The following is a 16,398-nucleotide window of genomic DNA, read 5'->3' as shown; positions in this document are numbered from 1 at the left end:
AATATGTGACATGAAGTCTCACAATTTTTGCCTCTGAGAAGTGAGAAGTTCTACTCTCTATCCTTCAGGGTCACTGTGAGTGGTTAACAATGCTATGGCAACAGGGGGTTTTGTCTATAGTATGCTAACTTAAAAGTCATACATCTATACCAAGAGGGGGGAATCAGACAATCCCCGATTGAGAGTATTCTTTACAATATTGCAAAAAAAGGTCAAGGCTAGATTAGAGGTGACTAAAGTCATGACAAGGACTTGCTTCTGACTCACGGTGTCCTTCCATTAGATTTCAAAGGCTGTGAAAATTAACAGGAGCAAAGTGCCTCATTCTTCCAATGAACAACTGATGGAACTGAACCGTTGATCTGATTAGCAGCCCAACATATTAGGTGCTACACTCCGAGAGTTCCACTTGTGTTTATTCAAGTTACTAAATTTTTGTAGATTGCTGCAAAGAACTATACTGTAATCATTATCTACCTCCTATGCCTCCCCTTGGAATTTATGGAGGTAGTCAGTAAAAGAAATTTTAAAATCTGAAGTCTCTAGGACTAAGACATTATGCTACCATTTTTCCTTGTCCTGAAAAAAACAAGTCTCTCAAGGAAAAGACCCTTCAACTATTGGTGGATATGATGAACTTTATCACTGTATTTGGGGGAAGGATGGGCAGTCCCCTTGCGTGTGATTAAATGTCTCCGAAAACCCGCCAAAGGGTCCACTATGGGACAGTTCTGACTCTATGGTACATAGCAACAACATTATCACTATGTTGTGGTTGTTATATACCATCGAGTCAGAAACATCCCACCACTGACCCTGCAGTAGGTTTTCTGCCCATCTTGCTTCTGGGGAGCAGTTGTTGGATCTAACTGCCTGCCTTCAGTTTGAAGTGCAGCTCCTTACCTAGGGCCACCAGAACTCCCTTACATTACTATAACAATGTTCAATTCCTTGAGTAGGAGCAGTTTTGTGATTTTGAGGAAATTTTTCACTTTCCCAGAAAATACAGGCATACTGTGCTTTGCAGATGCTGTGTGTGTAATGGTTTTTATGTGCCATCAGGTTGCCTCCAACTTTATATATACGTGTGTGTGTGTGTGTGTGTGTGTGTGTGTACACCAAAAGGATAAACTGCTGGTCTGTTTAAACTGAGCTGCCTAAGTCTACGAGCACCACTTTTCCAACAGCATGTGCTCATTGCATACATATGTCACATTTTAGTAATTCTCATCATCATATACGATGACATTGTACAGTGTAGTGTAGATATAACTTTTATACGGGTATTATATAACTAATTGTTTTTATGTACCATTGAATTAGAACAGACATAAAGTTGATTCTCCAGTGGGTTTTCAAAGGCACTAAATCATATGGGAGGAGACTGCCCATCTTTTTTTCCCATGGAGCAGCAGATGGATTTGAACCATGTACCTTAGGGATGGCAGTGCAGCTGCCACTAGTATTCTGAACTCACAGTACTGCCAAGGTATGCCTATATATGCTAAAGTATTTAGTCACCCTGTCATTTCAAAAGGTCTGGAAAAGTGTATTGATATAATAAATAACTGAAATAATTACAGCAATATGCTAATATTGGCAAACCCAGGTGAACATTAAATGGGTGAATTTACCAGACCTCTTATAAGTTTCAAAGTATAAATTTAAGGTGGAAAAAGTTTGTTGAGCTGTTCAAAAATGTGGAAGAGAGGAGGGTTTAAGAGTTGTTAACTTTAACTTCAAAATGATGTACTAAGTTAGCTAGTACTATTAATACATACTCTTTTTTCCCTGCGAGTAATAAGAACTTTGTCTTCCTCTAGCGTCTGATCTAGATCTTCTTCAGTAAATTCACTTCCCACATTCTGGCCTTCTTCAGTTTTTTCTAGATCCTCAGTCATATCTTCATCTTCCGCCAGATCTTCTAGATGACTTTCCCAAGAAATCCTGCTTCTTTTCACATGTAATGCTTTACTGTCTGAATTATTGATGTCTACTGGTACAGCTTGAGCAGATTTGACTGGTGCACAAGATTTTTCTAGAGAGGTATTAAAAGCATCTGGAACAAGAACCTGTTAAGATATGCAATGTGAATTTTAAAACACTAAATCCAAAGGCTGTCAAAAGGTGGTTAATTTTAGACATTAAAAGCAAATGACAACTTGAATTTTAATTAGCCTCTTTAACATTCATATAAAGAAAGGCTAACTGTACATGCAAAATGCAGGTTAATCTAGTTTGAGTTTTAAGTTAACACTCAGCAGGGTATACCTAGGAGCACTACATCAACCAGAAAAATGGCAGAGTGAATAAATGCATTCCAAGAACTCTCACAATTGGTAACCGATTAAGGTCATTTAAGCCTCACAGAGGCAACTGTTAATAAATTTCCATATCTTTTCATTTTGTTAACTATTTACATTAACTATTTCCCAGATTTACAGTAAAAAGTATACTTTTCTAAGAAAAGATAATATTGTAATAGTCAAAAGAAATTGAATCTATCTTGCAAAAGTTTAATAATATTTACCTTTTGTGCAATGGCTGAGAACTTCAACACATTGAGTGTTTCATCATAGGCAAAACCACACTGGCTGATGTTGACAATCATACATATTTTCCCTTTACCGTTAAAAAAACTTTGAAAATAGTGGGTGAGTTTACTTTCCCGAAAAGGCACATGTTTTTGAAACCTACAAAAAAGTTTTCAAAAATAAGCTATAACCAATTTTGTGAAGTCAGGATATTGATACATTTTACAAAGAATTGATCTAATGACATGAACTTGAATTCTACACTATACAGATTGTTGTTGTTGATTGCTGTCGAGTCAAGCATGACTCATAGTGATTCTATGAACAAAAGACCTAATGCCTTTCTGTAACTATCATCATTTCTCCAAGTTCATAGCACTTTAAAGAGGTTCTTGGCAGCAGATCTGCACTGGGTAACACATAATTTTCTTTTCTTTGCTGCTGCTTCTATGGATGTTGACCTTAGATCCAAATAAAATTAAATACTTGACAACCTCAATTTGTGAGAATTTTGTTTTCTTTATTAAAGAATTCTGATAGTTTCATCTGTAAAGAGTTTGAATCCACTAGCAACTTCCCAGGAGAAAGATGGTATCTTCCTGTGCAATTTTAGTCTCCTGAAAACCTGCTTGAGGGTCAGCTGTCAGTCACTTCTGGCTTGACAGCAGTGAGAGTATACTGAAGGCTGATCTTGTTCAGTAAGTGCTAAGTCTTCTTTACTGCAAGCCAGGCTGTTATCAACTGTTTATCACATATTGTTGATGAGTCTTCTACCAATTCTAATGCCATATTTTAATTCACATAGCCCAGCTTCTGAAATATTTGCTCACTATATACAGACATATATACACTAAACAGATTATATATACAGATTATAAGGAATGGTTAAAGGATACAACTCTGATATGAGCCTTTCTTGATTTTAAACTATATACAGTGTTTCTTTTTTTCTGTTCAAAGGACTGCTTCTTAGTCTATGGCTCCATTACGTCTTCTGGAATCCCCACTCTGATCAATGCTATTCATAATTTATTATGATCCACACAGTCAAATGCTTTTACATAGTCAATAAAACATTCAAGCTAGCATGCTAATTTATGCAGATATCGATCATAACTGAAAGAACGAACACCCATGGCATATTACTAAAAAGAAAGCGGTTTTTACTGCTCATCCAGCATCCAAAGAAGCATATGCTGGTATTTGTTAGGGAAAATATTAAGGAACCCTGGTCGTGGTAACTGGTTAAGTACTTGGATGCTAAATCAAAGATACTGGTGCTAACTCACTCCGGGAATCAGTAGATACAGAAGGGAAAGGATACACTGATATGTTTCTGTAAAGATGATAGCTGAAGATTCATAGAGGGCCATTCTACTCTTTTCCATGGGTTGCTATGAGACAAAACTCACTGAATGGTACCTAACAACAAGGAAAATAATTTGGGTACTTGATAAGTGACATTGGTTTTTATTTTTCATGGTTTTTCTGTTATTGTAGTTTTATTTAAAAAAATCTGAGGCCTATATTATCTCTTTAATGATAATTTATTTGATTATTACATAAAATCAAATTGAAAACAAAAAAGAACTTTCTAAACACAGTAAAAGTTCAAGTATTAGCATGCTTAATATGCTAATAGCACTTACTTTCAGCAATACTTACTTTGACTTTTCACTGTTCTTTAAAACATTAATACACTTTCCAAGGGTCAATAAAGAAGTGTTAATGTTGCCAGTCTCTCTTAACCTTTCACCTTCATTATGGGTCTTCATGCTTCTTTCTGAACCAGCAAGATCACACAAAGACAATCTGAATTAAGAAAAATAACAACTACTTTAAAAGTCTTTCAAAACAACCCAAAGTAATTACAATTTTTTAAATGCTCAACTTACTCACTGACTCGTACTACACGAGGCGTATCAGAATCTTCAATCCATAATATTCTAATAGTGAATATGCTGTGACTAAAACACAAAAAGGGAAAAATTATCTTCCAATTAATTTTTCATGTTGGCATCCTACACAGCAGAGCAAATAAAACCAAAGTGAAAAGCCCTACGGCCAATGAGCAGATTCGGACTCAAAGTGACACTATATATAACACAGAACACAACTGTTCTACAGCGGTCCTCAGGCTGCACATCTTTACAGAGACAGACTCTTACAGAGAGTCTGGTAAGTCTGAACTTCAGACCTGCTGGTTCCCTGAATGCTTCAATCTTGACACCACCAAGGCTCTAAAGGGGCAACAAATATCACCAACTTCTACTTATATCCTAAATCACCAAGACACAAATATCTAGCCATAGCTCCAGCTATACCGCAAGGTAGTTACCTAAGAAATAAGTTGCCAAATGTTTCAACCCAATGGTCCTCTATCACCCACCTACCTTTATGCCTAAAAAGCAGGAACCTTATCTTTCATCTCACCCAAATATCCCAAGTCTGATCCTCCTCTCAGCTTGTATTGAAGGAATCATTACAATAAATTCTCAGTTTATCTAAGAGCCACATAATTACAATGGTACTAAATGCTGCTAATCTCTGATTATGTACCTAAAGTTAAACATGAATTTGACCTATGTATTGGCAAATCTGGATCTAAGATTATCAACTGGACTTTTCTTCCAAAAGCTATTTTAAGTAACTTATTGCTTAACCTTAAATTCTTTGTCCTCCAACCTTTAATCCCTTCAATTACAAACACCATTCCTTAACCTGCCTAAGATTCATGGCCTAACTCAGTATTCATATAGCATCTATGCTTATGGTATGGAGGTAAAAGCAGACAGAAAAGCACACTATAGTATAAGGAACTCTGAAAATATGATCATGAGCATTCACTTATGGAAAAAATAAGTACACTCAAGTTCCCCCAGAATTTATAAAGCTTTTTAATGTGTTTTAAATAAAATTTTAAAAACACAACATCATCAACTGATTGATACCAAGTCAAAACCGGCTAACAGCTGACCCTCCATGTTTTCCAAGGCAGTAAAATGCACAGGAAGAGAATGTCCACTTTTCTCCTACAAAAAGGTTGATGGATCCAAACTAGTAGAGAGAAGCTGTCTCTGGGTTAGCATTGTTATTGCTGCTGTTAAGTGCCATCAGTATGACTCACAGCGACCCTATGAACAAAAGAGCTGAACCCTCTTCAATAATTATCGTTGTGTCTCTAATGTTCATAGATTTTCCAAAGGCCTATTCTTTAAGAAGTGGATGTCAACCATGCTTCCATGTCTGTCTTAATCTGGGAGCTTTATCAAACCCTGTCCACCACGGGTAAGCCTTACGGCATTTGACACACTAGCTACACTAGCATTCAGTATCACAGCAACACCAAGTTATCTCAGAACAAACAACTGACAGACCAGTGCTATACTGCTCAGAACAACATACTTCCCAAGCACAGTTAAAACCAGGCCCAGGGTCAAATGCCTGAGGGACCAACCAAAGGCCCACCCACCAGGTCCTGATTGACTTAAATAAGAGGCTGCCAGCACCCAGCTGATTATTAGCTAAATCCAGGCAACCAATAAGCTTACACACAATTGTGAACAAAAAAAACCCCAACCAAACCAAACCAAACCAAACAAACAAACAAAAAAACAGAAAAGACCCCTACTAACCAGTTTATACCCAATTTTCAACTAAATCAAGAGAACCTACACTACAGAATCCAACTGCTTCACACAGTCAGGACCCAACAGAATTCTAAATACAAAGGCCTACCCACCAGGTCTTGAAGAAGAGGCTTCCAGCCCACTGCTGTTAGCTAAATCCAGTTTATATATGATTGCAAAAGGATTTCATTTTTTTTAAAAAAAGACCAGTTTACACCTGACTTTATAAAAATTATAAACAGTACAGATATTCTTATGTGCTTTTCCGTTTATACTTAATATGCCAGATTATACTGCCTGCATTATACTTAAACTACTTGTATTTTAAATTGGCACAAAATACACTGGACAATCCAGGCTTACAACAGAGTTTTTGTCTCACCTTCTACTAGAAGCATTGTTTAGTTTTGTGAAGGCAACACTCTGGTTTTTTATTCCTACTTTTAAAAGTCTGTATGCTTCTTTGGAATCAGATACTTGAATCCACTGAAGATCTTTAAAAAAAAAAAAGACACATGAATTCATAAAAACGCAGATTTATTCTATATTATAATCTCTTTGAAGATCTATCTCTAGCAACATATAATGAACTGTGAAGATAAATAGATGGAGTCAACAAAACTAGTCCCTATGCTTCTAGATAGAAGGTACAGAGGTACATAATATAATGTTTCAGTATTTATCATATTATCACATAAAGTACATTTTCAACAGTCTGCCAAAAAAATTAAAAACTGGTAAAATTCCTTAGAAAGAGAAAACAGAAAGATAAAGATCAAAGGCATACTTACACTACAAGAAAAAATCTAGATGTGACATACTGCAGGTTGACGTTCAGTAGTAAGTCATGATAAAATTACTGAGCATTTATGAGAATTTTCCTTATAAAGGACATAAATATATAAAACATGACAGCATGTCTTTTGTAGTAAAGGTATGAATACTCATTGAAACTTTTTGTTACGTATTTATACCTATGCATATAACGCAGGTGCTGGTCATGACGGTATTAATTTCTTATTACAAGCCAGGGTGTAAACTATGGTGTAATATGGTAAAAAAAAAAACCAACCCCAAAACACCATTGTTGAAACACAGTAACATTTCATTGTTCCAAAGACAGGCATAGTCACAAAGTAGAAGGATGGAACTTTGAGTATACACAGTATTGTTCCGATCTCTCAAATGCTAACCATTGGTACTTAGCAGAGATAAATAAAATAGACACCTGTGTTTTTATGTGTTAATGAACATATAAATATATACATTCCCATAACACAAATGCTTCTTCTTTTCTTGATGTTAATAACCAGTATAATAAAAGCCAATTTCTAGTTTTCTTTTACTTAAGCTATCACAAATCCTAAAGAGAGAGTTAAAGCAATAAAATAAAAAAATATCTACAACTCTACCTTTTATAAAAGAATATCCCTTTACATCTTGGGAAAGTCGTAGCACCTTTCTCTTTTGGAATTTGGTTGATACAGAAACAAACAAATCATAAATACATTCATTGTAGATCTCAAAGAAGGAAACCCACACGGAACATTTTATATTACTATCCATATCCAAGCTTGTTTGTTCGCAATCTATCATACACTCTTCAAATTCTGGAATATTCAAAGAATTTACTAAACTTCCTACAAGAAAAAAGAGAATGACAAAATTAAGCAACCAACTAAAAATGAAACAGAAGGTCTGTACCTGTTAATTCATTGACTAACCTATGGTAAACCCAATTTTGAATAAGCAGTTTGTAGATAATATTTACAACTTGAAGGCACTTAACAACAACAACAACATAGAGCTCCATATTGGCCTAGTGGATAGAAAGTCATGGTGCCAAGTCAAAGGTGGGTGATTTTAATCTGCGGCCCTCAGGCCTGGTTTTAATTGGTTTTGGTCAAACATTCTTCTAAGTGCATAGCACTGGTCTGTCCATTCTGTACAGAGGAAACTCCTGGTTGCTGTGTGCTAAACACGGTAACACTGATGTGTCAAATGCAATAACGATTACCCATGGTAGACAATGTTTGGTGGGACTCCCTGATTAAAACAAGTTTGGAAGCAGGAGTGGCATCTACTTCCGAAATAGCTTACCACCAGAAAGCCTCTGAACTTGGAGAAACGAAAGCTATACAAGTGTTCAGATCTTTTATTCATAGGGTCGCTATGAGTTGTCTACTACTCAATGACACTTAACAACAACAACAAACTAAAATATGGCTTCCTCCTAGTCTATCTGAAAATATGCTTAGGAACTAAACTGAGATTATAGAAAAACAAGTGGCTACAGAGAAAACTGTATAATTAGTAAAAGGGACATCTGAGATATTTAATTAAACAAAACACTGTTAAATAACATTTCATATATGTATCATTTTTCAGATATTGATTATGTCACTAAAGGAAGCAGATATAGAAATTATTAAAATATTAAAAGAATCTCAAATGTATTTCATATGATGAACATTTTAAAAGTAGAAAAAGTGAAAAAGGAAACTTTACCATGAAGAGTATCATAACTGTCATTATGTACAGCAATCTGAAAAAAATTATAAAACTTACTGTTAAATAATCTTATTATTTATTCAAATAAGCCATCAACTAACCCACAACTTTCCATCTACTTGACATGACTGTTTATTTGCTTTATTCTCTCATAATAAATCAGAAACTACAGAAAACATATTTCTAAATACCAAAATCCATAATCTCTATAATCTGTAATTAGTGTTAATATTTCAATATATCCCCTCCTATTCCTTTTCTCCACAATTAACACTATATAAGCTTTTTCTGTCTACAATTAAAATGTATTTGTAAATATTTTAAGAGTTTAAAACTGAATAAATGTAAAGCAATCTACATAATAATGCAAAATTTTCCCCCCATGGGGGAGTGGACTTAGGGGGGTAATTTTATAATAATGAAAGCTGGGTTTTTTTTAATTTTAAAAGAGAAAAACTAAGTGGGGATAGGTGTGGGCAGGGAGGAAAATGTGCAATAATAAATGAATGTAAATCCAAAGTCTCTATAAACTTTCATTAAAATTTAAATTAAAACTTCATTAAAATTTAAATTAAAACTTCTTTATAAAAAAAAGAAGCAAACTTTTTTTTTCCTTTTTAAATAGAGTATAAAATGCATTAAGGAAGCTCTGGCAGCCTAAAGGTAAGGAGTTCTGCTGCCACTGAAAGGTATGAGGTTCGAGTTCACCAATTGATGGACAATCTCCTCCCATATAATTTACAATCCTGAAAAGCCCCTGGAAGGTAAGTTTGAGTTCATTGCAACTAAATAGCACCTAACAAAAACATAATCATTAAAAATTTAAAATAATCTTACAAATTGACAAGAAAAGGTCAAGTAATAGCAATGTCAAATTACAGAAAAATTCCAGTAAGCATTAATCACTTCTTTCATAATTCAAGGAGCAAAAATTAAACACAGATGAGAATTTTTATTGAGAAATCAGAAGATTTTCATTAATTCAATGTTAGAATAGCTTGAGAAAACTAGCACTCTCATTCATGGGCAGTGAGGAAGTTAAGAATAATAAAAAAAATATAAAACACATATATACATTGACATAAGAGCTTTATGTCTAAAATTTACCCCTCAGACTTAGATGCAAAGCAATATTTCCTCACTGAAGCACTGCTTAAATCATGAAAGATGAAAACAATGCAAATGTCCATCAAGAGAGAACTGTTTAAAAATGTGAAAGAAAAACCAAAATTCAATGCCACAAGTTGAAGTCGACTCTCCAGTGGGTTTTCCAAGACTACATTGCAACAGAGATTCCCTTCTTTCTCCCAATGGAAAGGCTAGTGGATGGATTCAAGCCTCTAGAGAAGAAGTTACCAGTGCAAATCCTTCAGTAATATACTACCATAAGTATTAAGGGCTTCTAGATATGCCAAGTGAAAGATCAAGTTCTAGATAAAATCCTGTATTTATAGAAAAAAGAAAATCAAACATTGTATGGGGAAAAAAGATGACAATATATGTAACCATACATATGACTGTTTATGTATATCATATTTAAAGGCTGCTGAACAGATCTAAAAGAGCATTTCTCTTCTCTTAATAGTGGCTTTCTTCCTGAGGAATGGAATTATGAAGAATTTGTACTCCCTCCATCACACTTCCTTGTTTAAATTTGTGTGTACATATTACTTTCATAATAATAAATAAGGACTCTGAAAATTTCCAAATTTATTTAGAAAGAAAAGAGTCCCTGAAAGCAAAGCTCTACTGAAAAAGAAAAACACAGGAGGCCATCATAATCCCTGATGGCAAAACCTACTACCATGCTGTAGAAATCAAAACGGCATAGTATTGCAACAGTGACAAACACATGTTGTTGTTGTTGTTAAGTGTCATCGAGTTGCCTGTAACCCATAACAACCATATATACAGCAGTTCTGAAGTGTACCCTGTCCTAAGCCAGTCTCACTAATTCTGACACACAAACCCCCACTGCTCCAGTCACGGTATCAATCCATCTCATCCAGGGTCTTTCTCTCTTGTGCTGTCCCTCCACCCTTCGGAGCATCATATCCTTTTCCAAGGACTTGTCTCTCCTGGCTACATGCTCAGAATATGTGAGAGAGAGCTTCAAAATCCTAGCCTCCAAAGAGAGACTTGGTTTCATCCTCTCCAAGACAGACCTATTTGTTTTCTTGGCAGTCCATAACAAGTTCAAGACTCCTCCAGCACCACAATTCAAAGGCATTGATTCTTCTTCTGTCACTCTTAGTCATTTTTCCACTCTCTGAAGCATAACGATTAATTGCGAGACAGACACATAGACCAATGCAACACCATCGAGTTCTGAGAAATCAACCCATCTACCTACAGCCATCTGATCTTTGAGGTGAAATTGATTAAGAAAGGAATTGACATCCTCTTTAACACGTTGCCACACACTTTTAAAATTGACAACCGTGCTTAGAAACACATTTGCCGTCATTTGCGGCAACGTGTTAACAAACGGTATTGGCAAAAGAGGCCATCTAACTGCAGAATACTGAAATGATCTACATCTCCTGCCACACACAAAAACAAATTCAAGGTGGATCAGCGATCTAGAAGCAAAACCAAAAACTGTAAAGAATGTCAGAGAGAAAAAAATAGGAATAACTTTAGAAGCCATAATCTACAGCATGAAAAGACTCTAAAAGAAAAAAAGAAAGAAAAATCCACAATACACCTAATATCAAATACCAAATACCAAAATACACAATACCAAAAATCCAGGAGATGATAAAAGAGATGAAAGGGACCTTCTGAAAATCAAATCATTATGTGCACCAAAGGCAGGCCACAGAATGGGAAAAAATATTTGGCAATAACATATCTAATAATAATGATATGTCTAATTTATGGAATGATCCTGCATTTCAACTAGAAAAAGACAACCTAACTAATAAGCAGAAAATATTAAAAGCCTCTAGACCAAAGAAGATATTCAGATGAAGTAACAAATACATAAAGAAATGTTCACTAGCTATTACAGGGACATAGGGTTGCTATGAGTTGCAAGCGACTTGACAGCACATAACAACAACAACAAATCAAAACAATGAGGTATCATCCTGTGGGTCTCTCTCAGTGTTCCATGCCAAAGTGAATCGTAACCCCGAACAACTGTTTGATCTCCCTGCTTGTAGGTTGAAGTCAGTGAAGTGGGTTGCTCAGTAGGAAAAAAAAAACAAAACACAAGGAGTTGTCAATCTAAATTCAGCAATGGCAAAATTCAACAGGACAGCAAACAAATACTGGTGAGGACAGAAGAGATTAGAACTCTCGGGTACTGCTGGTGGGATTGTAAAATTATACAATCATTATGAATGGCAGTCTGGCACTTATTCAAAAGGCTGAAATTAGAAATACTATTTGACCCAGCTATTCCACTACTGGAAATACACCCTAAAGAAATCAGAGTTGCAACATAAAACAGATATATTCACACTCATGTTTATTGTAACATTATTTACAACAGCACAGAAATGGAAGCAGTCCAAATGCACATCAACAAATGGCTAAGAATCTGAAGTATACTGACTGCCACAATGGAATATTATGCAGCCTTGAAAAACAGTGAAGAATTCATAAAACATTACACAACACAGGTGAGTCTAGAGGAAATTCTATGGGATAGTTCTCAGTCACAGTAGGACAAATAATGCATAAGACCTCTGTTACATGAAGAAATGACCAGATATTACGTGTATTGCAATTAACAACCTGGAATAGGACATGCATTACTAACTGAACAGAGGGGAAGAAGTGGAAGGGGAAGACTAAGGAAAAATTCACACAGAAACAATTTTGGAGGGTTGACCTTGGAGGAGTTTGACCTTGGGAGCGGAGGGAAAGGAAGCAAAGACTAGCAAATGGATGGCCCAACTGAGTGTGGAAACTACAAAACAGTGCCATTGATTTCACATGCAAGCAAGATTCATCCAAAAACGATTAGAACAGCACATCAGCAGAGAACTGCTGGAAGTCCAGGCTGGGTTTAGAAGGGGTCGTGGTACTAGGGATATTGTTGCTGATGTTAGATGGATCTTAGCTGAAAGCAGAGAATACCAGAAGAATGTCTATCTATGTTTCATTGATTATGCAAAGGCATTTGACTGTGTGGATCATAACAAACTGTGGCTGACTCTGAGAAGAATGGGAATCCCAGAACATTTAATTGTGCTAATGCGAAACCTATACTTGGACCAAGAGGCAGTAGTCAAAACAGAGCAGGGTAACACTGCATGGTTCAAAATCAGGAAGGGTGTGCCCCAGGGATGCATCCTGTCTCCATACCTTTTCAACATGTATGCAGAGCAGATTATCCGAGAGGCTGGGCTCTATGAGGAGAATTGTGGCATCAGGATTGGTGGAAGATCTATTAACAATCTGCGTTATGCAGATGACACACCCTGCTTGCTGAAACTGAGGAGGACCTCATGCACTTGCTGCGGAGGGTCAAAGACTGCAGCCTTCAGTATGGACTGAGGCTCAATGTCAAGAAGACAAAGATTCTCACCACTGGACCTATTGGCAGCGTCAGAATGGATGGCAAAGAGATTGAGATTGTTCACAGCTTCAGTTTGCTCGGCTCCACAGTCAACACTCTTGGCACCAGCAGTCAGGAAATCAAAAAGCGTATTGCGATGGGAAAGTCTGCTGTTAGGGACCTCTCTAAAGTACTCAGGAGCAACGGTGTCTCTCTGGAGACTAAGGTGTGCCTGATAAAGGCCATGGTATTTGCAATCGCTTGTTATGCATCAGAGAGTTGGACAATGACTAGGGAGGACAGAAGGAGAGTTGATGCCTTTGAGCTGTGGTGCTGGAGAAGAGTACTGAATGTACCATGGAATGTCAGGAAAACAAACAGATTCATCTTGGAGAGGATTAAACCAAACTACTCCTTGGAGGCAAGGATACTGGGGCTTCTTCTGACATACTTTGGACATGTTGCCAGGAGGGACGGGTCCTTGGAGAGGGACATCATGCTTGGTAGGGTGGAGGGACAGCGCAGGAGGGGAAGACGCTCTATGAGATGGATTGATTCGGTGACTGGGGTAATCAGGATTGGTGTGTCAGAGGCAGTGCGGTTGGCGCAGGATAGAGCAGGGTTTAGGGCTGTTGTGCATATGACACAACAAGGGTCGCTATGAGTCGCAAACGACTCGACGGCACATAACAACAACAACATAGCAAGGCAAATGACAGTACTGTGAAAATTGTAGTTGATGTTATAGGACAAAGTATATATGAGTAATTGAATAAAAATCTGTTAAACAAGGGATTTATGTATCATTTATACTATACTATGGCTACCCATTTCTTAGAAAATGTATTTGCAATGAATAAGTCGTTGATTGTGCAAAATTCTACCATTCTATCTCTGGCTTCATTTCTGTCACCACGTCCAAGTTATTCAACTGATGATCCTTCTTTTCTATTTCCAACTTTTGCATTCCAGTCACCCATTATTAATGCATCTTGATTGCATGTTCAGTCTCACTGCAAAAGTTGGTAGAAATCTTCTATTTCCTCCTCTTTGGCTCTGGTTGCTGGTGCATATATTTGAACGATGGTGGTATTCACTGGACTTCCTTGTATGTGTACAGATATTATCCTGTTACTCACAACATTGTATTTCAAGACGGATCTAGAAATGGCATTTTTAACTATGAGAGCAACCCCATTTTTCCTCACCTTTTCGTCTCCAGCATAGTAGATCAAATGATTCTGATTCAATATGTTCCATGCCAGTCTATCTCATTTCGCCAATACCTAGTATGTCAATATTATGTGTTCCATTTCCTTCATAACAATATCCAATACCCCTGTTCTTCTATTGTTCATAGGTTTCTCGAAGGCCTGTTATTTCAGAAGCAGATCAAACCTGCTTGAGTCTGTCTTAACCTTGAAGCTTCGCTGAAACCTGTCCGCCATGGGTGACCCTGCTGACATTTGACACGCTGCTGGCTTATGCACAGCACTGGCAGACAAGTGTAAACACTAAACAAACAAGCTTATGCACACCTAAACTGTAAACTAATCATCTCAACATCAAGAAAGAAAAAACCCTCATTACTAGGCCAACAGGTAAAATTATAAGCGATGGAGAAAAGCCTGAAACTGTCAATGATTTACTTTTCTTTGGATCCACAATTAACCTCCTCTGTACCCACAGCCAGGAGCTCGGATGTGTATACCTTTAGCAAAGTCTGCTGTCAGGCATCTCTCTAAAGTCCTGGAGAGCAAAGATGTCCATTTAAAGAATAAGGTGTGCCTGATTCAAACCATAGTTTTTCCAATCACTTGCTTTGCATCTGAGAGCTGGACAGTGAGGAAGGATGATGGAAGAATCAATGCCTCTGAGCTGTGTTGTTGGAGAGGACCGAATACTCCACAGACTGCCAAAAGAACAAAGAGTACGTCTTGGAAAAAGTACAGTCAGAATGCCCCTTAGAGGAAAGGTTGATGAAGCTTCTCATCACAAACTGGGCATGTTGCCAGGTGAGACTGTTTCTTAAAGAGGAACATCATGCTCAGAAAAGAGGAGGATCAGCAAAAAGAAAGACCCTCAACGAGATGGACTAGCACAGTGAACGCAGTAATGGGCTCAAATGTGTCCGAGATGGTAAAGACAGGAGAGGGTTCAGATCTGTTGTCGATAGGGTCACTAGGAGTCATACTCAATGGCACGTAGAAAGAACAACCGCTTACCGCTTATACATAATGTATCAAAATATAGTTCTACACTAAAATACTATTTCTACAGTAACCAGAAAAGATTTCAGAATTTTCACATTTGTATTTTTTCTGGCAGTCTGTAAAATGCAAAATTGGTATGTCTTAACATAACTTTTTCCATAATCTTCTCAAAAAGAAAAGACAGACATCACCATATTGTACAATGTTGGCTGAAGTAAATCAAAGGGTTGATTAAAAACTAGTGACATATATATTTCATATACGAAAATACTTTCATACCTCTTTAATTTGCCGAAGCAATGCATTTTTGTTAGCAATTTCTTCTTTCTCTTGATCTGGTGACAACTGTAAGCATTCTCTGGATCTATGAGGTTTCAGATTCATCTTTGTATACAGTCTTTCCCGAAGACTACCAAATAATACATTCAAAGTTCGAGGCAGAATACCAATATTTTCTTCTGTGCCTGTAAAAAGAATTTTTGTTTATCACCTATTACTTTTCACTCATTACCTATCTTAGAATTCAACATTTCTCATTAATAACAAGTGAACTCTGGTGGCCTACTGGTAAGGAGTTGTGTTGGCAATTCAAAGGTACATGGTTCAAATCCACCAGTTGTTCTGCAGGGATAAAAATGAGCAGTCTCCTCTTGTGTGATTAACTGCTTCTGAAAACCCACTGGAAGAACAACTATGGTTTGGGTCCAACTCAACTGTACACCAATATAAATAACAATTCAACAATATAAAATTTACTAATGAATTATTCTGCCCATTAACAACACTTATAGTAGTAACAAAGCATGCCAAGGTGAGAGCCCAGACTAAGTTAGGCCATGATGGGTAAAGCTGTATGTCAATTTGACCCAACTCAACTGTACACCAATATAAATAACAATTCAACAATATAAAATTTACTAATGAATTATTCTGCCCATTAACAACACTTATAGTAGTAACAAAGCATGCCAAGGTGAGAGCCCAGACTAAGTTAGGCCATG

The 16,398-nt window shown here is 36.7% G+C and overlaps 1 protein-coding gene across 1 annotated transcript in view; it reads right to left on the bottom strand.

Annotated features, from left to right (window-relative positions):
- Positions 1-16,398, bottom strand: part of KIF20B (kinesin family member 20B) — a 56,754-nt gene that overhangs the window by 31,766 nt on the left and 8,590 nt on the right. Inside the window, exons 5-12 of the mRNA XM_006880406.1 lie at positions 15,677-15,861; positions 8,672-8,708; positions 7,576-7,803; positions 6,546-6,657; positions 4,430-4,501; positions 4,200-4,346; positions 2,531-2,693; positions 1,782-2,072 (exon numbers count right to left, since the gene is read on the bottom strand). Of these exons, the coding sequence (XP_006880468.1) occupies positions 1,782-2,072; positions 2,531-2,693; positions 4,200-4,346; positions 4,430-4,501; positions 6,546-6,657; positions 7,576-7,803; positions 8,672-8,708; positions 15,677-15,861 (1,235 nt within the window). The remainder of the gene's footprint in view (positions 1-1,781; positions 2,073-2,530; positions 2,694-4,199; positions 4,347-4,429; positions 4,502-6,545; positions 6,658-7,575; positions 7,804-8,671; positions 8,709-15,676; positions 15,862-16,398) is intronic.

Source organism: Elephantulus edwardii, unplaced genomic scaffold (assembly GCF_000299155.1).
Source record: "Elephantulus edwardii isolate Elephantulus edwardi_28Jun2011 unplaced genomic scaffold, EleEdw1.0 scaffold00007, whole genome shotgun sequence".
Taxonomy (NCBI): domain Eukaryota; kingdom Metazoa; phylum Chordata; class Mammalia; order Macroscelidea; family Macroscelididae; genus Elephantulus; species Elephantulus edwardii.
The sequence above is the reverse complement of the archived record's forward strand: the minus strand, read 5'-3'. Positions and strand labels throughout refer to the sequence as shown.